This window comes from Pagrus major, chromosome 8 (assembly GCF_040436345.1).
Source record: "Pagrus major chromosome 8, Pma_NU_1.0".
Taxonomy (NCBI): Eukaryota; Metazoa; Chordata; class Actinopteri; order Spariformes; family Sparidae; genus Pagrus; species Pagrus major.
This window is the reverse complement of record NC_133222.1, coordinates 7,698,093-7,721,791: the sequence shown is the minus strand read 5'-3', so window position 1 is coordinate 7,721,791 and position 23,699 is coordinate 7,698,093. Positions and strand designations below refer to the sequence as shown.

Sequence of the window (23,699 nt, the reverse complement as noted above, 5' to 3'; positions counted from 1 at the left end):
GTTACATGATGACTTTGCTGCATCTGGTAAGGTGTTTGTCATTTTTGATTAACACATTAAAGCTCATTATAGACCTATTATGTTCAGCTCACCATGAGTGTTTTTTGTGCAATTAATGTAGAAATGCAAATCATTAGAAATTAAAGGGAGACACAATAACTGAAAAGGAAAAAAAAAAACATACCTTGAGTATTCTTGATACTCATACCGGTTTGATCTTGATTAATTGCATTAGGATAATTTTTTTCTGATATTTTGTGTTTAACTATGCAAATATGGCTAATATCTAATCAGGGTTTACACTCTTCTAGAGATCATTTACCAGGACTTTTCCAGGACATTTTCAATGACGATCTAGCTGGTACAACAGACAGGGTGCTGATTTGAACAAATCAATTAACAGAAATCTGAACCAAAAAAAAAAACCCCTCTTTCATGTCTTTCCGACATATTAAGGAAGCTAAATATCCCAAACTCTCAAAAATGACCAAATGCATAAAAAACAATGTTTCACCTATGGCGTCTCCCCTTACATAATACTGGTGACTTTGCTATTAGCTGTACATATTTAAACAATTGTATAAACACTTTTAAGACAACAAAAAAGGACACCGAAAAACAATGTATTATAAGAAGTTTATTTTAAGAGGTGGGGTGGAAGTCTTGTTCCTGACATCCATATGAACATTTACAGAGGCCTTCCAGATCCATCCTTGCAATAAGGATAAAGAAAAAATTATGCTGGAGGTTTCATAACAGTACGTCAGGCTGCTCTCAGCACATCTTCTAGAAACACTGAGAGAGCAAAATGAAATGCACCAGCCCTTCACAAAGGCAGAAAGCTCACTGCTTAGAAGGCTTGTTAACAACCCGGATTGCTTTTTATAGTTGCACATTTCTGTGACCAGATAATGCAAACTAAATACACATATTACCCTCAAGATGATGCCATATCAGGGATGCAGATGGTAGATGGTTAATCTCATAAGTGGTATGCAGATTTCTTCACATCTGTGACTTCAACTCAATGCACAGTGGAGCAGAATCAATTAGTGATGTAAAAAAAATCGATCTGCAGTCATAACGCAGTAAAGTAGATGATGTCACATTTGTTTTAGATCATTCACATGAGTGCAGCTCCCAGACAGCGGGCAAAACAAAACCATCTTCTATTTGAATATTTATTAGTTTAAGTGGGGACAATACAAAAAGTCAAAGTAATAAAAAAACAAACCTTTCTGGTCATACTCAGTTTCTTTCAAGGCATCAGTTACAACAATGAACTAAAACTAGGCTTTATAACTGTACAAAGTGAACGGACAAACAGAAACACCATCACGCGGTCTGCTTGCTTGATGAGAGCAATTTTAAAAGACCCGAAGAGGCAACAGACACCAGACGTCCTAAGATTCAAAATGAATCAACAGTATCGGATTATTGTCATCATCAACATCACCACCGCTCTCTTATCAGAAGCTGCCTGCCAATCACACACGTTTAACATAACAGAATACAACAGACACAAAAGGCAAACGGATTTTAAGTATGCTCTATTTCTTAACCATTTTATCATGGGGATACTGCAGGTTGAGTCCACTGGGTGGTGACATGATCCTTGGGCCACTGTGTGGGGCTGTTTTTCATGTAGATGCACGCCAACCCAGTCTTTTCTGTGTACATACTATTTTGTGTATATATTTCAACACTCTAGGATGGTTTTTGTAGTTTATGTGTCTAAAATCACTCAGCAGAGCTTTTGGGTTCCGGTCTATGATGCAGCCAAGGAGGGAGGATTAAGAAGTTGCACCAGGGGTTGGGTTGACATTCTGCGTGGCCGCTTGTGGTGCCACCTCTATGATCCGCGGTTTGTCGATGATGCGAGCCGTGCGGTTTCCTTTCTCTACGATCCCGATGATCCACGCTTGGTGGCCCTCGCCGTATTTCGGGGATTTGATCTCGGCACAGAAGCGGGCTGCCTGCTCCCGAGGCAGACAGATGAGCAGGCCTCCTGTGAGGAAATGGAGATTTGGTCAGTCACAAGAGTCTCAAATGATGTTTTAATGTGTAGTGACGCTGGTGAGTGCTCAGTTCTCTGACTGCTGATCTAACCAGCACAGATTTAATCGTGCCACTGATCACATTATTGTTGTCCTAAGGCACAGGGCCCTGGTGGCATTAGATGGGGCAGCAGAGCGGTGAGTCTCATCCTGTCTTACAGACTGGATAAATCTTTATAGAGACTTGATAACACCAGGGTTGTTCTCTGTTCACTTGTTTTCACTTTGACATTCCTTTAAACCAAACTAACACAGTTAAACATGGTTGTCCTACAACACCAGTTCTAATGATTGTGTGGGTCAGACATATAAAAAAAACCCAAATAGAAATCCTCATTATCTGCACTATTACAGTGTCGAAAGTACAAATGAGCCTCAGTCCAACTTCCACCTATACTAAGTCATAATCTCAGGGCTTCTAACTTGCAAAAAGATGTCAAATTATTGTGACATTCTTGCTTTTCCTACTTTAAATATATCAGAATTATGGCTTGTTGTAAAGTTATTTACACTCATCTTGTCCCAGTTAAGGGTCATCCACACCAAGAACAATCACTATAACAATAACTATCACTATAATAATGTTAACATCCAAACTGATGAATGATAACATTCTGTAAACGGTAGCGCCAAGCATGCACGCACTGCACGTTCCAGACGTTGTCTGCATCTTCAGAACCTGGACATTAATGTTACTGCTGTAAGTTGTACCGAGACAAAGATTTGGTTTGATGAAATTCTTCAAAGATGAGACGATCACTCTGTTAGGAGGGTTGCCGTCTTTTAAAGTCAACATCAATTATCCTGCTGATCATAAAGGACATCAAAGCAAACTTCAGAGACTCCATCAACACCAAAGATTGTTTGGCAGTATGATAAAATGAAAAAAGGATGTTTTTTTATGTGTGATTTACAGCCTAATTTACATTATATAAACATTTAATAGGGTGTATAAATATCAAAGACTGAGTTAATTGAGTAGATCATGTAAAAAGTGTTTCCTAAATGCCATCAATTAACTTGCATAAAAGAGGTTGGCAACAGAAACCAATATTATAAAATCAAGTGATGGCCTTGTAAATTCTGATGGATTTTGATTGGCTGTCACAGTGTTTCTGTTGTTCGTCACATCGCACTAAAGTGATCCAGACGTGTGGTGTGGTACAGACTCTGCCATCCACTTAAATTAGAAAGATTTTCTATTCATATCTATTTATATAATTTTCGTTCTTGTTGTGAACGACCCTTCAGACTATCACAATTCTCAGTTCATGTTCCCAAACAAATATCACTGGAGAAACTGCAGCTGGTTCAGAATTTAAACCAGACCACGGGTGACTAAATCTTTGTTGTTGGGGCCCTCAGACCATGCAACATCACAAGATTAATGTTTTATCATGTTAGCCATTTGTTTTCATTGACCTTTGTGAGGCTCATTCTACAAAAAGGTGCCTCATATGGTAAATAATCTTAACATTTAATATATACAATGGATACGGGAAGAGTACACAAACACACACACACCTGATGTTTCGGGGCAGGTGCCGTGCATGAGACCAAACATGTTCCCACAGGCCTTGGACACGGCGGCCATCTTGGCAAGCACTGGGAGGTTGTGGATGACAAATGACACCTCGCTCCGTTGTTGCCGTGCCAACGTCTGAGCGTGGCCAAGGATGCCAAACCCTGTGATGTCGGTGGCTGCGTGAGCGTTGAAGGTGTGCATGAGACCAGCCGCTACAAACAAGGACAGAGAGAGAGAGAGAGAGACTTAGAAGGGCAACTGGATGATTAATTACATCATTACTGATGCTTAAGATTCTGTTTTCATGACAATTAGTCAAGGGGACAAATGTTGATTCACAAAGGATGTACGTCATTGCGGGTCAAACATTGTGTGTCATATTGAAAGCAAACAAATAACCATTGTGATGCTAGACATTGTAATTCAAGTATTAATCAAGGAAACAATCTTATGAAAGAAAAGGAAATAAAAACATTAGAATCAGATGTGTACACAGTAAAGCACATGTGGACATATTTTTGTGTCCGTGTCCCAGTGTTTTAATTTGAGATGACAACTTTCACATGGAACATTATCTTTTAGGAATTTAAAAATATTCTAAGTTTGTGTCACATTATTAGCAGAAGCTACTCAGCCACAGAAAATGTAGTACAGCCAGGCGGCTGCAGAGGCTGCTGTTGTTTGCAAAAATGTCCCTCGTTTGATGTTTGTCTGCCCAAAAGCTGATGTAGTTATGCTCAACTTAACATACTTATTTATTTGAAGAAGAAAAAAAAAAGCATTATAAAAAGGTGTAAGGCAGGTATGTCTGCAAATTGATTATTCGGACACATTCATTGTCATCTTACCCGTCCTGTTGAGTCGAGCCATGTTCATCATGGCTTCATGGTAGGCCAGCTCTACATCTTCCTGGGTTACCACCAGCTTGATCTTGTTCCACTTCTCAGGCTGAGAGATAAAAAAAAAGGCAGACATGCATAACCAATAGCATTAGTGTGTATCCCACAAAAATGAAGTGTCCAGACAATATTATTCATGAGTGAAGAGGCGGACTTACAATATCAAGCCACTGGTGTACTGCTACAGCCACTTGTGTTCCAAGTGGCTTGGTCAACACCAACACGTCTCCAGGCACTGCATTGTCAGGCCTGGTAACAGTCAAACATCATCAGGATTTTTTGCATTACAACCAAATAATACATTTTTGAAGAAAATCTGAGTAACACAAGTCAAGTCAAGTCAATATGTAGCTGGAAGTTAATTCCCACATGATAAACTCGTTGGGCTGGCAGACTGTCGTGGCTACTCCTCCCATCACCACCCAGGGGTTGAGCACCGTCTGTCCTCCTGTTACAGATGTGCCTGCCTCCTCCGATGCATCCTTGAACCCCTGGATGATCAGCGGCATGACTTTGTCTCTCTCCTGTAAAGACCCAGGAAATTCAGAGCAGAGACAGGGTGCACTATGTAATAATAAGACTACTACTACTTATAATAGTAAGTACTACTATGAACACAATTGGTTCTTCACAGTTATTTGCCAGACAAAGTGAAAAGTGAACGCATTAACAGACAAGCTTCTTACCTTCTCTGACATTTTGTTGCTGACGCCCAGAAGCATCAACATATTGTCACACTCCGTCACTCCCATGGCGTACAGGTCACTTAGAACATTGGCACAAGCAATTCTTCCCTACAAAACAGAAACACTTCCAAGTTAAGCACATTAAAAGGTTGGTGTGTAAAGTATGCCTTCATTAGACCCAACACTGACATCTATCCATTTGTCACATGTATGTACAATCAATAGGACCACATTGGGCTAAAAGTGATTAGGAAGAGATCCATACCATCATGTAGGGGTCATCCACAATGGGGTAAATGTAATCTGTTGTCTGGACCAGAGAAAGGCCTCCATGTCTGAGGGGGATCACACAGGTGTCCATGCCTATGCCTTCAAAGAAATAAAAGAGTGAAATTCTGAAGAGTATTCAGTTCTGTTGGTGTTGCTGAGGAGTCAGGAGAAAGCTTAGGGTTGAGCAGAATTTGATAGAAAAATCACTCTCACTGTAGTGTGTCTACACTGTAGCTCAGGTTTTATTTCATACTTTTAAAACTATTAAATGTTTTGAACCCTGATGATGATGTACTTCTTGCTCGTCATTTACATATTATATTACTGCAGGTCACTGGTGTGGGAGGGGATTTTTTTTTTCATGAAGCAGCTCTGTCTGTAATCCCACCGCACAACTGGTTTCAACAACAGAGGAAAATTCTTCTCACACATAGGCGAGTGTCCCATGAATATGTTTATAAAGTGCTACATGAAGATCATAATTACCTAATCGAGGCATAACTGCCCCCAGGAACTGTTCATCCTCTTGATAGTGGTTCTCCTGTAGGGTTTCTAGCAGCTTCTGTAAAACATCTTGGGGCACCTGTGACCAAAGACAATAACCACCATTTTTGCATGTTATTCTGATATCATATTTTTTATATGCTGCAATATTTCATTCATTTGAGTTGCTATTCAAAGTGTAGATTTTGATAAGGAGAGCCAACCTTGCAGCCTGTGCCCTTGAGCTCAGCGAAGCGTGTGAGCCTGAAGTTCTTGTCCAGCTCATAGCTTTCGGGGTTAAAGGACTCCCTCACCGACATGTCTGAAGAAAGTCTGGGCCTTCACCACTAGAACCACATCAGTGACCGGGACAGAACAATGACAGTGGTGATTAGAAACAGTTTGAATGTAACGAGGGGCCAGAAGAAAATGTTGTTAATAGCACAGACTAGACAAAAACAACATACGTCAGCTCATTCACCACACTGCAATAGAATCTCAGATTAACTGTGGTCCTTTGTGCATCACTTCAAGTAGTAAACACTAATTGCATTTTACAGATTGCAAATAGGGGGGTACAAATAATCCAACTATTGATATCGCAATCCGGCCAAGTGCAATAGCCAAGTCGCAGAAGGTGCAAAGTTTTCGATAAAGGTCAAATGTGTGACAAAACAGCATTATAAGTACTGTGTGTACTGCAGAGATGCCCTGGCCTACAAATCTTGTTCTCCAGATGTAAGAAAACATGTTTGTTTGGTACAGATCCCAACAAATGTCACATCAACAGGATTTTATTAGTTTTTTCAGTGAGAGTGAAAATTGTGATGTAAAAGTGATCATTCCCACTGTTACCCTTCAAAAATAAATCACAAAATTATCATTCTTATTTTTATCATATCATGCAGCCCTAGTTGCAAGGCACATCTCTCTTCAGTAACATCTCTGCACCACTCACACCCACCACACTGGCAATATAAAACTTCACAATAAGCTGCAGTGTGAGCTGATCGACTCTTGTGTTTTTATTTACAATGAAAGTACAGAATGAATGACCTTCGATAACATGAAAATGGGAGTTACTCAGCCAGAAGCCAGTCCATTTACTGGTAACTTATCACCCCTGTTTTCTTGTTTAAAAAGCTGCTGAAGGGGCCTCGGTTAGTGCACAGTGGGAGTGTTCAAGAGACCAAATGCTGCTAAGTTCATTCAACCCTGTAGCTAACCAGTGTCAGAGCTGACCAGAGGAAACTCGTCTGTTCGGTGTAACGTACACCACATTATAAACATCTGGGCGCTCAACCATGACACATCCGTGCCGATAGTGACAGCTGCATCTGTCACGTTTGTGTTTATTTGCCGAGAAAAGGCAGTTTTCGTTTCCGTGCTAGCCCTCTCGCTTTGCAAACGCTGATCAATGCATGAGGTGATGAGCATAAGCGGCTCTGTGCAACAAAGAGCTGCCAGTGTCCCGAGTTTGTGGGCTGTAATACGTTTTTAAAAAAAAACACACACACACACCGTGCATGCTACAACCTAAATGTGATGTGTAGTTGTTAAACATAGCGCCAGCTCGTTGCACATGCAAGTTGAAAAGTTGCCGTAGAGCGCCGAATAAAAATGTCGGCGGCGGAAAAAATTAACCCTTTCCTGTCCCACGCCATGCGATGTGTGCAACATCAGAGTTAGTATCAATAAAAGAGCACTATACATGCTACTTGTGTGAAGTTTATAATGATATGGTGCAATAGAAGTGTTTACAATTGCCCTAGATGCGATTTTAGGACCAAAGCGGAGTTATATTCTTGCAACATTTCCCCTTTAATTGCTCTGACCAGTTTATCCTTACCAGCTTCACGTTAGCGGTGGATCCCGACAGAAGAGCGGGGACTGAACCAGAATGCATTGGGGCTCGAATCGGGCGCCCGCGGAGAATGCCTGACCAAAAAAATATACATTTTTGTCTTTTAGCGCAAAACTCGTGGACAAAAAAATTAAACTGTCACGTATAATTAACCACATTTAGATGTTCATACGTATACGGCCACGCGTCACCATCTTAAAACAACATGTGGTTTACAAAACGAAGAGGAAACTCACGAGATCTCAAAGGGTCCTCTGCCTGCACAGTGGCGGCTTTAACATCCCCTTTAATGAGCTGTGAAGTCTGGCAACAAAATCTCTACAATGGAGTGTACCTTTAATTTACTGTTTTCCCTCCAATTGCACCTACAACAACATAACATGGCCTGACTGGAAGCGTAGGCACTTAAAAGGCTATAAGGTTAATAAACTTGAACCTATCTCTAGATAAAATAATATTAATGTTGCAACAAATATGTTGTTACATTACAACAGCACTATTTTTTATTATTATTTAGGCATAATGGATGTTTCAGGAAGACATTCGACAACATGTAGAGTTTTTGTCATTTATTTTGTTAATTTTAATGATAAGCATGTGAAAAAATTACACAAAACAAAAATAGTCAAGAAACCATATTCAGTGGTGGAAACAACTATTCATTTCGTATGCACAGTGAGCAGAAAATAAAAGAAAAATGCTTTAATTCCATCACTATTAACAACAATAGCACTGATATGCATAGCCTAGAGAGTCTAATAATGAAAACAAACATAGAAGACTGTATATTTATATATTTTCAGCCAGATGTAGCCTATCCACCTATTTTAATTAGAGAAATTGGCTAAAAATACATCAATTGTTTACTTTTGGTTGTAATGTTTGTAATTGAGGTGGACATGCACATAACACCCATTAAAGTACTGGTCACTTAAAAGGCACAATCAACAATGGACAACTTCCCATAATAATCTGTGCAAAATATACGAATGTTATACCGTTACGGTACTTTGTCTCGTTTTAGACTCCCCCTCGTAGTGACATATGAGAACTAGGCATTTTAAAGCTATAGCCTATAATGTAAACAGTAAGTCGCCTTTAAACATGTAAATGGCATTTTTAACGACAGTACAGTTCAATGTCTATCCCAGATCCCAGTATGAGTCCAGTGAAAAGTCTTAAGAATCACAAAAGCTGCAGTGTGTTTATATGTGTGTGAGAGGATATCATTATGCAGGCTTCTCCTTCATTTGGTCCTATTGGTTTTTTTCCCCTTAACATCCATAACACAGAGCTAAAGTGGCAAAATGCATCGAGTTAGAGAAGTAATGAAGACAATCAACACATCTGCAGTAAGGCCATTGTGGCAGCCCTTGAATCAGCCGGTCATGTTCACCACTGCCCCCTTCACACCAGCAGGCTTCTTGTAGTCACAACCTAAAAAGGAGGGAAGAGACGACTGTGTTCACTCATTTGGTGGATTTTTTTTCCCCCAAGAAACAAAAACACCCTCAGCATAACGTAAAATGCTATTCAGACAGCCAGAATGAGGTAGCGAGGTGAAAGAAGGGGTATGGTGCATGGTGTGAAGATAATTAGCTGACATTTTGGGAAGCTGCGTGAGAATGTCAAATGTCAAAGCGGCAGCGTGACAAAGACATGTGAGCCAATGAGAAACACCAGTATGTGTGTGTGTTGTGACAGCGAAGTGGTGAGAGGTAACGACACTGTGAGCTCAGAGGGAGGCTGATGGAAAGATGTTGTAAGATGTAGTGCTGACAGTAGGGGAAAGGTGCAGACACAGAAAGATACAAGTAGACAGCTAGAGGATAACGTGTATGTGAATTAACTGTGTGAACATTCACAGTAAATATGAGATTCATACTTGTGGAAGGTCCATTTAAGACTTCTTCTGCTTCTGCAGCATCTGAGGAGCCAAAAGAAAAACAAGGTTCACCACAGAAGGTCTCCTCTTTGACTGCGACACAGAATTAAGTGGCTAAAGAAGGATATTAGACAAAAAATAAAAGTATACACTATAAGCTACTACTCCAATAAAAAAGAGAAAATAGGTTAAATAACTTGGCAGCAGGCTATAACTGTACCTCTTTTCAGTCTCCTCCTGGCAAGTTTGATTTGGTCTTGGAGGATCTGAACCCAGTCTCGTGGCCCGGGCAACTTCTCTATTCTGTGTTCAGTGCAGTATTTCTCTGTAAACACTGGACACAGTCCACACAGCTATATTAATGCATCCTCTATCACTATTATTGTATCCTGGCACAAAAAGACAGATTAAATCTTTTGTATCTTTCTCTCCCATACCTTTAATGGCACCCACAATGTTCTGGTCCAAGCCCTTACGGTTATCATTGAGCCCTCGCTTCCTTTTACCGTTTGGCAAGGAATTAGCCAGGGTAGCATCGTCAAAGAAGGCACACACCTAAACACAGAGCAGCTCCGTGTGAAAACATTGCTGGGCTTTTTAGAGATTGTAGCTCATTAATGACGTATAGGAATATTTGAGTGTTTTAAACAAAATGGAAGTAACCGCACCAGTTTTCTGAACAGCAGGCTGCCAGAGCGTGTATAGTTGACCAGAATGGAGTCCAGCTGAGCCTTTGAGATGAACACATCATGATCCTCTGCCAGACGCACCTCAGACTGATACAGAATCAAATAACACATTGTGTGACTTGTGACGAATTATGCAAAATGGTACATTAAAACCAAAGGAAAAATAGAGAACACAAACTACCCTATAGAAGTTACTGTGATAAGTTTAGCCTTATTTTATATTATAGTTTTATTTTAAACTGACATCCACAACAACATCATAGGATTATATGATGTTGTGGATGTCACTATAACAGCAAGCATTAGGATGATCATGCAAAAACACAGCTATTATGCTCCCCCCCCCCTTTTCTTCAGTGTTTTACATTTGTTCTTGTGCATGTTAAAGCTCTTGAAAGTTAAAAAGAACAAAGTCTGCACCAACAGAAGCTCCTCTCTCCCACAGAAAACACTGCTCCTGAAACGCCTCGTCAGTAGTCCCGCCTTTAATTCCTTGACTTTGTGACATCACACTTCATCACCATGTCACACATTTTCATTATTTATGCCTAGCAGCTAGTTTGGCATGTAAGAATTCATTTAGCACAGCTGCTCTGTTGTTGTTAGCGATGTGTCAGGCAGATGTCCCCTTTAATATCTCATACTTTCCCCAAATTATGACCAAAAGGTATGATTTTAGATCCTGGAGCACAAAGGTGCTTAAAAGAGAACGTTTTATAATTGAAATAGAAACAATGTTCTGAGTTCTGGATCTTCATCAAGAAATCCACTCAAGTATTATGATTTTTTTCAGATACATATTATAGTTAAAATATAAAAGAGAATCATATTTTTTCTTGGTCTAAATACACATTTAAATATATTTAGTGAATTATTTCATCAGAAATACAACTTTAAAATCATAAATACTGTTTCTGTGGGAGAGCGTTACAGAAACACACATGGGCATGTGTACATTACCTCTAACGACTGAGGTTCCCTCAGTTGGTTCAGCAGAGTATTGTGTGTGTTGTTGACAGTTGCTGGCTTGTTCTGAGGTGGCAGCACAGAAACCCCAGAGGAGCCTGGATGACTGTTGTGTATAGATGAGTCTTGCTCTTTCTCACAATCTTTGCCCTTTCCAGATTCTGCAGGTGCAGCTATAAGTGGCGATGCCTCCGGAGGGCCAGGAGCAGCTCTCCTAGTACCAGACACAGTGAGCGGCGCCACTTTATAGATCGGCCTCCTCTTGCGGGGCCTACAGCGAGGAGTGGGGCCTGGACAAAGACGAGGTTGGCATGGTGATGCTGTGAGTTCTTGTCTTTCCAAGGATGCTAGAAAAAGGCAGTAACACATTATATTTTCTCTGTCTGTCTTTTTCTCACTTTGTCAGAGTGTGAGAATGTTTGTGTTCATTCACTGACCTTTTTGAGTCTGCATCAGCCTCCTCATGGCTCTCATTTCCTGCAAAATAGCCTGCAAGGTGCCCTTACAGTTACACATACAGCAGGGGGCTTCTGGTGCAGCAGGAGGGACTACATCTGCTGTAAAAGTCAGGGGTGCGTTGGTTAGTGATTGTCTAGATGAACATGCACACACGGGTACAATGTCTGCCTCATTTATCTAACTTAAGTCTATTGCTTTTCTCTTCTTCAAACATGCTTTGGTACCCTACCATCATTCACTTTGATCAGGTCCTTGGTATTGTTGAGGATCCTCATGGCTTTGGAGCGGGTGCTGTACTGGCCACAGACTGGACCGTTGGGGATGGGGGTGGATATGGATGAAGGTGAAGGCCCGGGCTCCCCAGCAGGGTTCCAGCTGTTGCTCTGGTGATCCTCTGATACCAGAGATAAAGGTGCAGGCTGTTGTTCCCAGGTCGGATGCCTTTCCTGGGGTTCCTTTGTTAAGCTGTCTTGCTCTGTTCCTGCACGCTGATACACCCTGCCTGTCTTATCACTCAGCAGCCTCATCATCCCTGTGATTTGCCTCTTGATCTCCATGCCCTCATCCTGCACCCAAACTACATTGGGAGAGAAGAGTGAGGTTTAATGAGTGAAATCTGGATGATATGTCATAGAAATGAATCCTTACAATGGCACATACCATCCGGCACAGCAGCATCCTTACGCTCTCCGTTGGCATCTTTGCAGCCGGAATTCATCACATACGAAGGGTCAGGATCTGCAAGAAAAAGCAGGGGAGTGATGATATGAAATCTTAATGTCACAATAAGACCCGTGTCACACAGTTGCAGAATGATTGCAGCCTTTTGCATTCATTCTTCATTCTGAAGCTTGTGCAGTGATGTCAACCAAAGCAGAACACCCCCCCACCACCACCACCACCATCACCACCCCCACCATCCCATGCAGAAACCACCACCTGTAGGTGGTATGAAGTAGTGTAGTCTAGAGAGGTGGCCTAGAGCGTATAGCCTCAGCAAAAAGTGAACAATTCAAGCTGCATGTTGCATGTTCATTACACGCATCGTGTTTTCACATTTTGGACTATTCGTTTACTTCATTCATTTTTTTCTAATCTATGTAGAGACTGATGTCCGGGAAGATTTTTTTTTTTTTTCCAGTGTAAGACTTGAATAATAAGAGAAAGCTGCTGGTTAAAGCCGAGGCGCAGACTATGGGCATTGTCGTGGCCATCGCTTTTGTTTACAGAGTCGTCTCTGCTGGCATACAGCGCCAGACAAACACCCAGACACAGACGCGCGTCTTGCAAGGTCTTGCATTCATTCAGCAGCCTACCTTCATCCGTGATCAGTTTAAAGCTCTGTGACTTCCTTCTCCTCTTCCTTTCCCCAAACTCCATCTTCGGGGGGGAGATTATAGTCTACAGTAAGTCGTGCAGTCGAAAATCGCTCCTCAGAAATCAGTGACTAGGATACACTCAGCGGATCACTGTCCGTCTGCCTTATTAATCAGTTAAAATTTCTCCTCAGGCTGCGCTACACATTCAGTCATCGGAACCTTTTCTCCGTGTTGAGCCTACATTCACTTGATAAATGCTGTGTAGGATCCATTCCCGCTGCCAGCATGATGCTGGTTCTTCCCTCCCGCCATGTAAATAAATTAATGACTTTAATATTAAAAATTCGTCACATATCCCTTTGCGCCACCTGATGGTATGTTCTCATCTAAAAGGTCGAGTCACACATTTGCCACTGTAGCGTCCAGACAGCGGACTGGGATTTGAACAGAAGCACTGATGAGAACATAAACTTTCTATTCTGGTTTCTTATTAATTATTATCGTATTAATTTGTTTCCAATGCTTTGATTTTTTTTTTGTTTGACTCTTTTTCCAGATTTAAATAAAATGATTCAATGGCCACCTCTCGTGTAAATCAGCAGTGAGTTGTCATTTTAATGTTACATGTTTTGAACAAATATTATCTCTCATGGCAGGTGGGACAATTTCCTCAGACATGCAGTAGATATCCATGTCTGAGGCTGAAGCAGGGTGAATTTTCCCTCCTTCCTGTCATGACCTTGCTTGAGGCAACTGAATAAATTCTGAGTCACAGGCAGAAAATAGGAGGTATTGAGTCACTTATGACAAGTGCAGGTGAGTGAAACTGATGTCAGTTTTTACTATTTTTTCCTTGATTTTCAATCTCTGTTCCCATCTCTGTACCTCTGTACAGAGATGGGACCCTGCTTCAGAGATCTGTACCCTGCTTCAATAGTCTGGTCCTCACACAGACTATTTTAGTCATTTTAGTCACCTGCCACCCTGAAAAAAAAAAGAAAAACGGCCAGTAAAATGCAAAATGGATTATTATTGAAAGACGACTGTTTTGGATTTCATTTAGCTATTTATATTTTAGAAATGCAGCAAAATATAGCAACATAAGAAGGTAAGAACAGACAGGAAATACAGAATACATTCATATAGTGCTATTGCAAAATGCGGACATGTTATTAAAGCCATATTTATTTGTTTGTTAATTTATTCATGTCCAAAGGTTGAACTGTTACATTTAAATTAATCATTTTAAAAAGCCCATTTACTGTATGTTACTTTATTTTTATTTTATTTATTTTTTTTACATATATTGACACATAACAGCAGTGAGTGATTATGAATCTTCACTTTGCCTTTCAGTAGACTGTTGTTGCCACCACCCCTGTTATGTAGGTGTAATATTTTCATTTACTGGAGCCTTGAATACCAGAATACTATCCTATTAAAGTAACTATATACATCTTCAGTTTATCCAAAGAACAACACATAAAGCATGATGTTTTATTTGCTTCATTATACCCAAAGGGCCTGATCTTGAAATTCTTTGATTTTTTTTTATCCATGCTAAACTCACAAATATATGGTCAGTTAAACCAACATTTTATTTTTTACAATTTTATTTTGAAAAACAATCAACAAAAAGTAAATCAATGAGGACTCTTACGCTGAAAGTCCTTAGTGGGGTTTTCAGTTCAACTTCCGGTTTAAGCGTCTCGCCGTTAGCATTACACAACAGTGCTACATGTGTGGTTATTTGTTGAAATAAACGAGTAACGACCACAATTACCGTACTAAAATGGATATACTGAAAGCTGAGATCCAAAGGAAAAGGAAACTCCTCGAAGAGAAGCAGCTTGTTGACGTGAGTACATGATAACGTTGATTGTTTTTGTTAGCTTGTTGTGACTTGACTAGCATTAAGTTAGCCAGTTCAGTCTTTCCAGAATCATCGATGTCTTTACGTGTATTGATCGGTGTATTGATATATTATTGAACGTACAACCCAATATATAGCTAATGTTTTTGTCGTAGACGTAGAAAGGCTGGTTGTAGCCGTCAAGCTAACGGCAGTAAACGTTTTAAGGTAAACAAAAATAGCTAGCGAATACGTAACGCTGCGTCAACGTTAGACAGTCTTCATTATATAGGCTGATATTCACTCACAGCCTGCTTAAACTCGAGACAAAAATATTTATATCTATTTATTTAACGCTAATAATACATTAGCAGTGCTTGCCCTCTCCTGCAGGAACACTTGGATTCAAACAAGAAACTACAAAATGCGCCACAAACTGCACATAAGAACACCCATCCTGTAAACTACTAATAATATATTTGGTGTGATGGAAAAGTTGGACTAAGCTTATGGATAGATGATTGCTGTCATTACAGGATGATTGTGTTGACAGCCTTGTGTGGTAGTGTGCTTCATTGCCAGATCTAGGTGCAGTGTCGTAGGCAACTGGACTTGTTTCAGTTTCTTGATAGATGGATTCCTTAACTCCTCTTTCAAACCGTCTGTCTTCTCTGGCCAAGATGTTTACATTGTTGTCCACAAATGAATGATTTTTCTCCTTCAGATGTAAGAGGACAGTAGAGTCTTGACCTGAGGAGTTGGCCCTCCTGTGTTGTGCCATTCGTTTATGGAGAGGTTGTTTTGTCTCCCCAATGTACATTGTACAATGTATATTCCTTTGACGACAACAATGTAAACATCTTGGCCAGAGAAGACAGATGGTTTGAAAGAGGAGTAAAGGAATCCATCCAACGACCGTCTTTGAACAGAGGAGGTGGCCTAAGACATCACCCACCTACAATGCTGTACCGAGTTCTCTCCCCAGACAGCTTAACAACCGCTCATACCTTGGCTCACCTAGCCATAGAAACCCACATGAAGGCTGGTTGGACCAACGACCCACAAGTGGCCCTAACGACTGTGAAACACAGAGCTCACACGTGTCCTTAATGATTCTGTAAGGTCACTCCCACACAGAGTTTAAAAGCCTGCAAACTCCTCTCTAGTTAGTTAGAACTGAAGAAGCCTCTTGGATGAGAGGTGAAACGTCTTCAAGAAACTGAAGTCCAGTCGCCTACGACACAGCACCTAAATTTACCATGACCTGGATGACTGAGAACCTTCAACAACATCTTTATTGCCAGAGTTCAGGAAACATCAGCCCAACTTCTGTTTTCAATATATAATCTCACTCCTTTGCTCATGTTGACTGGACTGAAGTTAAAGAAACTGAAACAAGACCAGTTGCCTACGATATAGCACTTAGAATTTGTATATTTATGCTACATAGTGATACACAATATTTATCATGATATTTTAAGGCATCCTCATAAGCACCTCATAAATGCTGGAACTGTATGACAAAATCAAAGTTTACGATATTTTTGGCCGAATACCTCCAGATGCATATTGTGACAATTTTGTAGGATTGATTATTTGTACTTAAACAAAATATTAACAAAATCAGATTTATGATAAATAATTGTCTGCTGGCACCAGTACCAGCATTGATACCCTATGAAAAATTAGAAAAGGGGAGGGGGGAGCATATGGCATCTTTGTTGTGAGAGTGGTACCATGTCATGTCCCTCTTTTCATTGTGCTTTATGTTGAGTTTGTTTAAAAGTGTGAAACAAGTCCGTTATCTTTATTTCCAGGATTCCAAAAAATACTTCAAAAGGTCTGATCTCGCACGCAAGGAAGAAGAAGATTACTACCGAAGATGTGGATATAAGGTTGATGACAAGATCACTCTGCTTCTCTCTCCCTCACACTCACAAACACATCTAAATCACTGCCTTTCTTCAGTTCAGTTTTATCTCATGTTTAGTTTGACACTTGAGAACTGCAGTTAAAAGTTTTGCCAGGAAACAAAATGAGGTCAGGCATTGATGCTGGGGTGTTGTTTAGTTATTGTATCATTGTTTACTGTGCTGTTTTTTCTCAACCTGCCTTTGCTGCCTGCATCTGTAGGTTCAGAGAGAGACTCCTGAGAGCCAGGTATGGGATTGCACAGTGAAAGTAGCTGACAGGATGCATGATAAAAGGACAAAACACACTGTGTCCCAGAGGCTTCCGCTTCCTTGGCACCTTTCTGAAAGTTCACTTCAAGTCAGTCAGGATAAAAGCAGAGATAACATGGTGGAGATATCTTTACTTTCCAGTATGGGTTGTTAGAAATTACCTCACCCACAACCTGAGTGTTTTGGTGCAAGATAATGCAATAATTTCAACATCTGACAAAATCAATCAGTAAGTGTATATTAATTTGACACCAGTCCTATAGAAATTGGATTTTTCACTAGCTCTCCTGCTTATTGTGCATGATAAATTTTGTCCATTCCTCATCATTTTGAAAAGACATGGATTTTGTACTGCAAACAATTGCTGTCATACTGTTTAGTTTGTTACATGCTGTATAAACACTTACTCCACCATTGTTTATATTTAGGCTTTTAAATGTGTTAGAGACTATATTTACAAAGTCAGCAACACTCACTTGTCAGAAAGCAAGGGAACAAGGAAAGGAATCCACAAAGCCAAAGTGGGACACAGACATGATGTGGATTTCAGCATGGGATACTGAACTGAAATAAAGAATAATTCTGTGATCAAGCTGCACTTCTTATTTTGCACATAATCTGTGACAGCAGCTTTAATATTTAGACCAACTATAAGTTTTCCCTGGTTTTGTGTCACTACTTTGCATTGAGTTGCTCTGTTTATGTTCTACTTTGTGCAAGGCTTAACCTGTCAAACTTATCAAGCTGTGCTTTTTGCATACATGCAATATACAGTGTTTATTTGAGCAAAGGACATTGTTTGTTTGGAAAGCTTTTTGGAATCAGTTTGTGTCTGTTCTTTTAGATTGTGCTCGTTCAACCACAATCTAAAAGTGTTGGGATGCATGTGCCCATGAAAGCATGATCTGAAACCATATTTTAAGTTTCTCCGTTGCAAAGATTATGGTTTGCCTGTGTTTAGGCTTTAGTTGGTGCAGCTAGCATTGAAATTCAACTAAGTTTTGAGATTAATGTAATATTCAATATTCTTGCTTTATGTGGTAAGTTATTAGGTGACTTGTCTTTATCGAAGAGCTGCTGGTAAGATAGGGATGTGAATGTGTGCAATCCAAATGTATCAGTGACTCACATCCTCTTTGATTCTCATGAGGACATTGCAGATTCTTTTCACACATCCCAGTTGTAAATTCTGGACCTTTTTTATATTACTTCTACATCCCTCCAATAACTCCAGCATATGTCTTTTCCCTCCACATTTCCCTGAAGATTGATAAGAAGGTAGAAGATGAGCCATCCACCTCAGCTAATCCAGTGTTAGAACTGGAACTAACAGAAGAGAAGCTGCCGATGACACTGTCACGACAGGAAGTGAGTCAACATGAGATATTACCACTTTCGTCACAGTAATCTTTCATTTCATATCACAGGTTAAATGTGTTTTTTGCGTCACTGTGCTTGTGTAGGTAATTCGACGGCTTAGAGAGCGAGGAGAACCAATCAGACTGTTTGGAGAGTCCGACTATGATGCCTTCCAGAGACTCAGGAAGATTGAGATTCTGACCCCAGAAGTAAACAAGGTAGGACTGAGTCTGTCTTGGAGTATTATATTATCATAATCTATTTATTTTTAAACCCGATCAACGATCTAAAGTGAGATTTTTTTCCCCTCAATTTTGAAATGCTCTATATAATATAGCCAGACTTCAAGTAGGTTATGAATTTCTCCACTTGCACCAGTAAAACATTGCATTAAAGGTAGTTCTCATCCACCATGTTGCTAGCTATAATTCACTTTGCATTGTTTACAAAAATATCCCCTGAGGAAATACCACATGAGGTAATTTGTCCAACTAGCATAGCCATGTAGCCATGTAGTTGGCTACATCAGTCTATTAGTTTGTCCACTTGCTGTAGTGTAGATGTACAAGTCGTGAGGTTATTCGAATTATGGACACAGAAGTAAGAGGACATTAAATACTGCACTCCCTATGAATTGCTGAAAAGTGGATTGTGGACGCCTTCAAGATTGACCATGATCTAAAATCTTGAGATTGCTCAGCCCTACTTGGAGTATGTCCTAAAATGTATGTCACTACCATTTTGATGCCTGGCCTTCAATACCCATGTTGTGTGCCAGTTATTCACATGCTCTTGAGTAAATGAAGCTGAATGTGGTTATTTTTTTTATGTGATTCTTTTAAGCTCAATATATATTGATTGACACTGTTTAATGCTGCCTCTGTGCATAGGGCTTGAGGAATGACCTGAAAGCAGCTATGGACAAGATTGACCAGCAGTATCTGAACGAGATTGTTGGAGGAACAGAGTCAGGAGAGGTGGACACACAGCATGACCTGAAAGTGCATGAGGAAAACACAACTATTGAAGAACTGGAGGTACAGTGTGTAGTTATCAGGGTCAGGTTTTGTTTAGTTATTTATTAATAACTATTTTCTAATTTTGGGAACAGTTTGACCTTTTTCTAAAGTGTGTTCAACATCCTTATTATCTTTAGTAAGTTATGACTGAGGTTAATTCTGATGAATGAAACTCTCTTTTAGGCTCTCGGTAAAACCCTGGGCACAGGAGATGATGATGGGGACATGGATGTCATTCACAAGTTTTTGAGGGTAAGGCGAGACAATAATGCTCTGCTTTTGATCTAGAGGGAGCTGTTGGATAAAAAATGTTTACACCACTTTAGTGGCTGCCATTCATGTTGTAAATGTTAGTCATTCGTTTACAGTATTTCTTTGCTTTGATGTTATATTGATGAATCATTGTGAAATAGATGAAAAAATAAAGATAATCAATTTATTTCAATGTTTTTTGTAGTGTATTTCAATATTACCAGTCAAGAACACATGATCACGTGTCTGCCACTATTTTAAGTATTTGTAATATTTTTGTTAAAAACGATATTTCCTGTTGTATTCTAGTTTCTTCTTGGCGTTTGGGCCAAAGATCTAAACAGCAGAGAGGACCATGTGAAGCGGGGCGTTCAGGGCAAGGTGGCCAGTGCAACCCACTCACAGACTGAGTCCTACCTCAAACCTCTGTTCAGGAAGCTCAAGAAGAAGGTACCAGATTTAGTAAAATGAGCTACAATGATGTTGTGTGTGTATGTGTGTGTATGTGTATATATGTGTGTGTGTTTATTTGTCATGGTTATAATTTCTCTACTTTCCCTTTCAGAATTTACCAGCTGACATCAAAGAATCAATCACAGACATCATCAAATTCATGTTGGAGAGAGAATATGTCAAGGTATGTGTTGATCTGTAAACAGTGTTTTTGACCATGCTAGTGTCGGCGCGTTCGTTTATTTGCTTCAAGAGAATACAAAGACAATTCTATTTCTCAGTTTAAGTATTTATTTAAGCAATAGAGAATCAAAAGGCATGTACATGGATCTTTTCTGTTCAGAAAACCGCAGTCCACGAGCAGCTGTCTGCAAGCAGTTTCTGCAGCCAACGTCCCAAAAAAGAGTAACTTTCTTAGCATAACACAGAGTTTTGTATGTATTTTTGCAGTTATCTGATTGGTCCAAAAACTGTTGAGGAGGAGCTGTGGTTTAGACTTAGCTCTCCTTTCGTTGGTGCTCAGGCTAGTCTCAGCCTCTTGGCACATGATTCCTCCAATGACAGGAGACAGCACCCTAAAGGAGGAAATGCTACTCTGCCTCACATGTCTTCCACGTGTTAAGGGCCTTTCCTTGTTTACGTTCATCTGTCATGACCTTTTAAGGGGTGCGTCGGAGAGTTTAGTAGTAAGTTCAGCTAGGGTTAGGTTCCTCATGTTCATCTGATTTTAACTATTAAGAAGGGATCGGTTCCTCAATAAAACTGGTTTTGACTGACCAAAAACATGTCTTTGAGACAAACAGACATCGCCTATGTGTAGGTGTTGTTTATATGTCGGCTTATTTGAGACATCTTGTTATCACACTTCAGTGCAGCCTGCTCCGAAGGTCAATGCCCTTAAATGTGCAAGCTTTTAATCTCTGTGTGCGAGCATAATCATAATTAGCATTATATATGATTTCCACAATAGCTTGTATAATTGCTTGTATAAAAATATTCATCCTAACACTAGCCCCTTTGTTAAATTACAGATTAATTAACTTTATGCAACACTTTATCCAGGCAAATGATGCCTATCTGCAGATGGCCATCGGTAATGCTCCCTGGCCCATCGGTGTGACAATGGTGGGTATCCACGCCCGTACTGGGAGAGAGAAGATCTTCTCCAAACACGTGGCTCACGTTCTCAACGACGAGACACAGAGAAAATACATCCAGGTGAGACTGTGTGATTATCCTAGGGCTGGGCAATATATAGACATCGTATCGTTATCATGATATGAAAATATATTTTGTCTGAGATTTGTGACATCATTTTATCGTGACATGGCATATGTGTTGTCTTTTGGCTGCATTACAGTAAAGTGATGTCATTTTCTCAACTTATCAGATCTTGTGTTAATACTTGATTTTATCCACTTAATCATTATATCCGCATTACAGATGATTAACAAAAATGTCATTATGTTAATATTTAGACTTTGACTTTATTGTACCAAGGGGAAATTCCTTGCCGTACCGCACCGGTGCTGTGAAAGACACACAGCATCTGACACACAGTACCTACAACAGACAGTATACAAAAACAGTACATACAACAACACTCAGTAAAAACACTCAATACCAAACAGCGATTACAATCTTCACTCTGGCCTGTTCAACTAGGTCTATTATTTAGGGCAGCTATGGCCGCAGGGATCAGGCTTTTCTCAAAGTGAGCCCTTGTGCTCCTCAGTACTTCCACCCTCAGGGCAGTGGGGTTTTTTTTTGAGAGTAGCAATAGTCATCCCTACAAATACAAGCTACTAATGATTGCAAGATCATTACCCTGACACAGTAGGAATTTATCATTTAAATTTTTTGCATGACCCCTAAATTAAACCCATGACATGTTGGACACCATGTGCCCACATTTCACAGTTAAACGTTAACAGTGTGCATGGAAAAGCACTGGTATAACAAAACATTAACAAATGCCCCGTGCTCAGTGACAAAGCATTTAAGGTTATGAAATGCCAGATCCAGGCTATTGTGTATTTGCACTACAAATTAGAATCATTTTTTATTCCCATTGTTATTTTTGATTACTTAAGTAGAGGTGCACTATTCTCTCAATATCAGGTCTATGTGGAAGTACTCTATTATTAACATCAGAGAAGCAGATTGACTCCTCATACTGTAGCCACATACATAATTATATGACTGGTATCCATGGGAGACAGTTCTTTTGTTGAAACCTGCCAACACAGTAGGTATTGGCATGTAGGGAATGCAAATTTTGGCTGCGTTATTCTTTTTAATGTGCAGTCACCACACCTGCATAGATTGCCATTTGTCGTATGTTATAAAGGTGTATTAAACTGACAGCTGATTTTTTTTATAGTCAGGGTTATTAGCTTGTCATATGCAGTATTTACTAAAAGTCAGCAGATGATGTTATACATCGATTTGCACATCAGTGTATCTCCTGAAACATCGCAATCATGATATTAACACAATGTTAATAGTCCTAAAAACAGCGAAATATTTTGATAGGAAACTAGGAAATATATTGTTTCTTCATTTTTATACATTTCAATTGCCAACTTAATTTCCTCACCTTGTTTTTTTATTTTTCTTTCTCCAGGGACTGAAGAGGCTAATGACTATCTGCCAGAAACACTTCACGACTGATCCATCAAAGTGTGTGGAGTACAACGCTCTCTAAATGTATTTTGCGGAGGATGTCTGAATTCTGTAATTTAAACAGAATTTGGGTGAGCAAGACCTCGTGTATAGCTGGAGAAAACTCATCAACCCTTGGGTCTTATCCAGCTCTTATTAGATATGGATGCGCCTTTCTTAAGAACATGTTTGTTTATGGATAAAGTCCAAACCATTGTTACTGGAAATTGATATTGTTCTGTTAATGTGGGCTAACAAACTTTCTTTGAAGATTTATTTTCATGATGTGGTGAGCAAAATGTCATTTGCCAAGGAAGGACCAGATGTGTGAGTTCTATTACACCTGAGATATAACAGATACTGCTTTACTCTTTTTACCCTTTGTTGACATGCTAATATCAATGCAGATTCACTTTAGTGTGGATGTTTTCAAGTTTTCAGCAGATTTTTAATCCACGTACTGTGTCACTGTACTATCTTGGTAAAGAAATAAAGGTTTTTTTTTTTCCATACCAGCTGTTGTGTTGTGAAAATGTTCCTTCTTCAGGATAAATGCAGCCATGTAATTGTTGAGATTTGCTCTTTTGTCTTCTGCAGCTGGACTATTGAATGGGACTATTTTTAGCCATAATAGTTTTTTCATTAGCAAAATATATCTGCAAGGAAACAGTTTCTAATCGGGCTCTCTGTAAATGTGCCATAACATGCTTCGGTTATATTTTGGATTGCCTGCTGTGTGACTAATACGCCCATTAACAACGCACCAGTAAGATGAAAGTAGACCATCAAGGAATCGGTCAGCTATTACTGTATTT

The 23,699-nt window shown here is 39.8% G+C and overlaps 3 protein-coding genes across 4 annotated transcripts; 1 reads left to right on the top strand and 2 right to left on the bottom strand.

The window, feature by feature from the left end:
• Positions 1–619: 619 nt before the first annotated feature.
• sephs1 (selenophosphate synthetase 1) lies at positions 620–7,842 on the bottom strand. 2 transcript variants are annotated; one of them, XM_073471955.1, is made up of 10 exons: positions 7,770–7,842; positions 6,145–6,267; positions 5,924–6,020; positions 5,433–5,536; positions 5,168–5,275; positions 4,851–5,005; positions 4,640–4,730; positions 4,431–4,530; positions 3,582–3,794; positions 620–2,008 (listed from the first exon to the last, which is right to left on the bottom strand). In XM_073471955.1, exons 2-10 carry the CDS (start codon positions 6,238–6,240, stop codon positions 1,794–1,796), a joined length of 1,179 nt encoding a protein of 392 aa, XP_073328056.1. In that variant the 5' UTR covers positions 6,241–6,267; positions 7,770–7,842; the 3' UTR covers positions 620–1,793. The 2 variants fall into 2 exon arrangements, with proteins under 2 accessions (XP_073328056.1, XP_073328057.1); XM_073471956.1 differs by lacking the exon at positions 7,770–7,842 and adding an exon at positions 7,457–7,472.
• A 1,320-nt stretch (positions 7,843–9,162) lies between these two features.
• On the bottom strand, positions 9,163–13,455 carry bend7 (BEN domain containing 7). The gene is made up of 11 exons (XM_073471755.1): positions 13,381–13,455; positions 13,100–13,184; positions 12,444–12,521; positions 12,013–12,360; positions 11,758–11,881; positions 11,319–11,658; positions 10,338–10,445; positions 10,107–10,224; positions 9,890–10,003; positions 9,565–9,711; positions 9,163–9,221 (listed from the first exon to the last, which is right to left on the bottom strand). Exons 1-11 carry the CDS (start codon positions 13,387–13,389, stop codon positions 9,163–9,165), a joined length of 1,530 nt encoding a protein of 509 aa, XP_073327856.1. The 5' UTR covers positions 13,390–13,455.
• Positions 13,456–14,814: 1,359 nt separating this feature from the next.
• On the top strand, positions 14,815–23,399 carry prpf18 (PRP18 pre-mRNA processing factor 18 homolog (yeast)). The gene is made up of 10 exons (XM_073472352.1): positions 14,815–14,960; positions 16,772–16,849; positions 18,404–18,505; positions 18,601–18,714; positions 19,387–19,533; positions 19,699–19,767; positions 20,077–20,217; positions 20,333–20,404; positions 21,283–21,438; positions 22,847–23,399. The coding sequence occupies exons 1-10, from the start codon at positions 14,895–14,897 to the stop codon at positions 22,925–22,927; spliced, it is 1,026 nt and encodes a 341-aa protein (XP_073328453.1). The 5' UTR covers positions 14,815–14,894; the 3' UTR covers positions 22,928–23,399.
• Positions 23,400–23,699: the final 300 nt, after the last annotated feature.

What these genes read in the sequence shown, in the direction of transcription:
- sephs1 (XM_073471955.1), bottom strand. Translation starts at nt 6,240, where the DNA reads ATGTCGGTGAGGGAGTCCTTTAACCCCGAAAGCTATGAGCTGGACAAG. An exon ending in GGCAGTTATGCCTCGATTAG is followed by an intron (nt 5,537 to 5,923) that starts GTAATTATGATC and finishes ATTTCTTTGAAG; the next exon opens with GCATAGGCATGGACACCTGT. An exon ending in GGCTCGACTCAACAGGACGG is followed by an intron (nt 3,795 to 4,430) that starts GTAAGATGACAA and finishes CCTTGTTTGTAG; the next exon opens with CGGCTGGTCTCATGCACACC.
- bend7 (XM_073471755.1), bottom strand. An exon ending in CATTGTGGGTGCCATTAAAG is followed by an intron (nt 10,004 to 10,106) that starts GTATGGGAGAGA and finishes GACTGTGTCCAG; the next exon opens with TGTTTACAGAGAAATACTGC. An exon ending in CAGGAGGAGACTGAAAAGAG is followed by an intron (nt 9,712 to 9,889) that starts GTACAGTTATAG and finishes TTGGCTCCTCAG; the next exon opens with ATGCTGCAGAAGCAGAAGAA.
- prpf18 (XM_073472352.1), top strand. Translation starts at nt 14,895, where the DNA reads ATGGATATACTGAAAGCTGAGATCCAAAGGAAAAGGAAACTCCTCGAA. An exon ending in TGACACTGTCACGACAGGAA is followed by an intron (nt 18,506 to 18,600) that starts GTGAGTCAACAT and finishes GTGCTTGTGTAG; the next exon opens with GTAATTCGACGGCTTAGAGA. An exon ending in TCAGGAAGCTCAAGAAGAAG is followed by an intron (nt 20,218 to 20,332) that starts GTACCAGATTTA and finishes TTTCCCTTTCAG; the next exon opens with AATTTACCAGCTGACATCAA.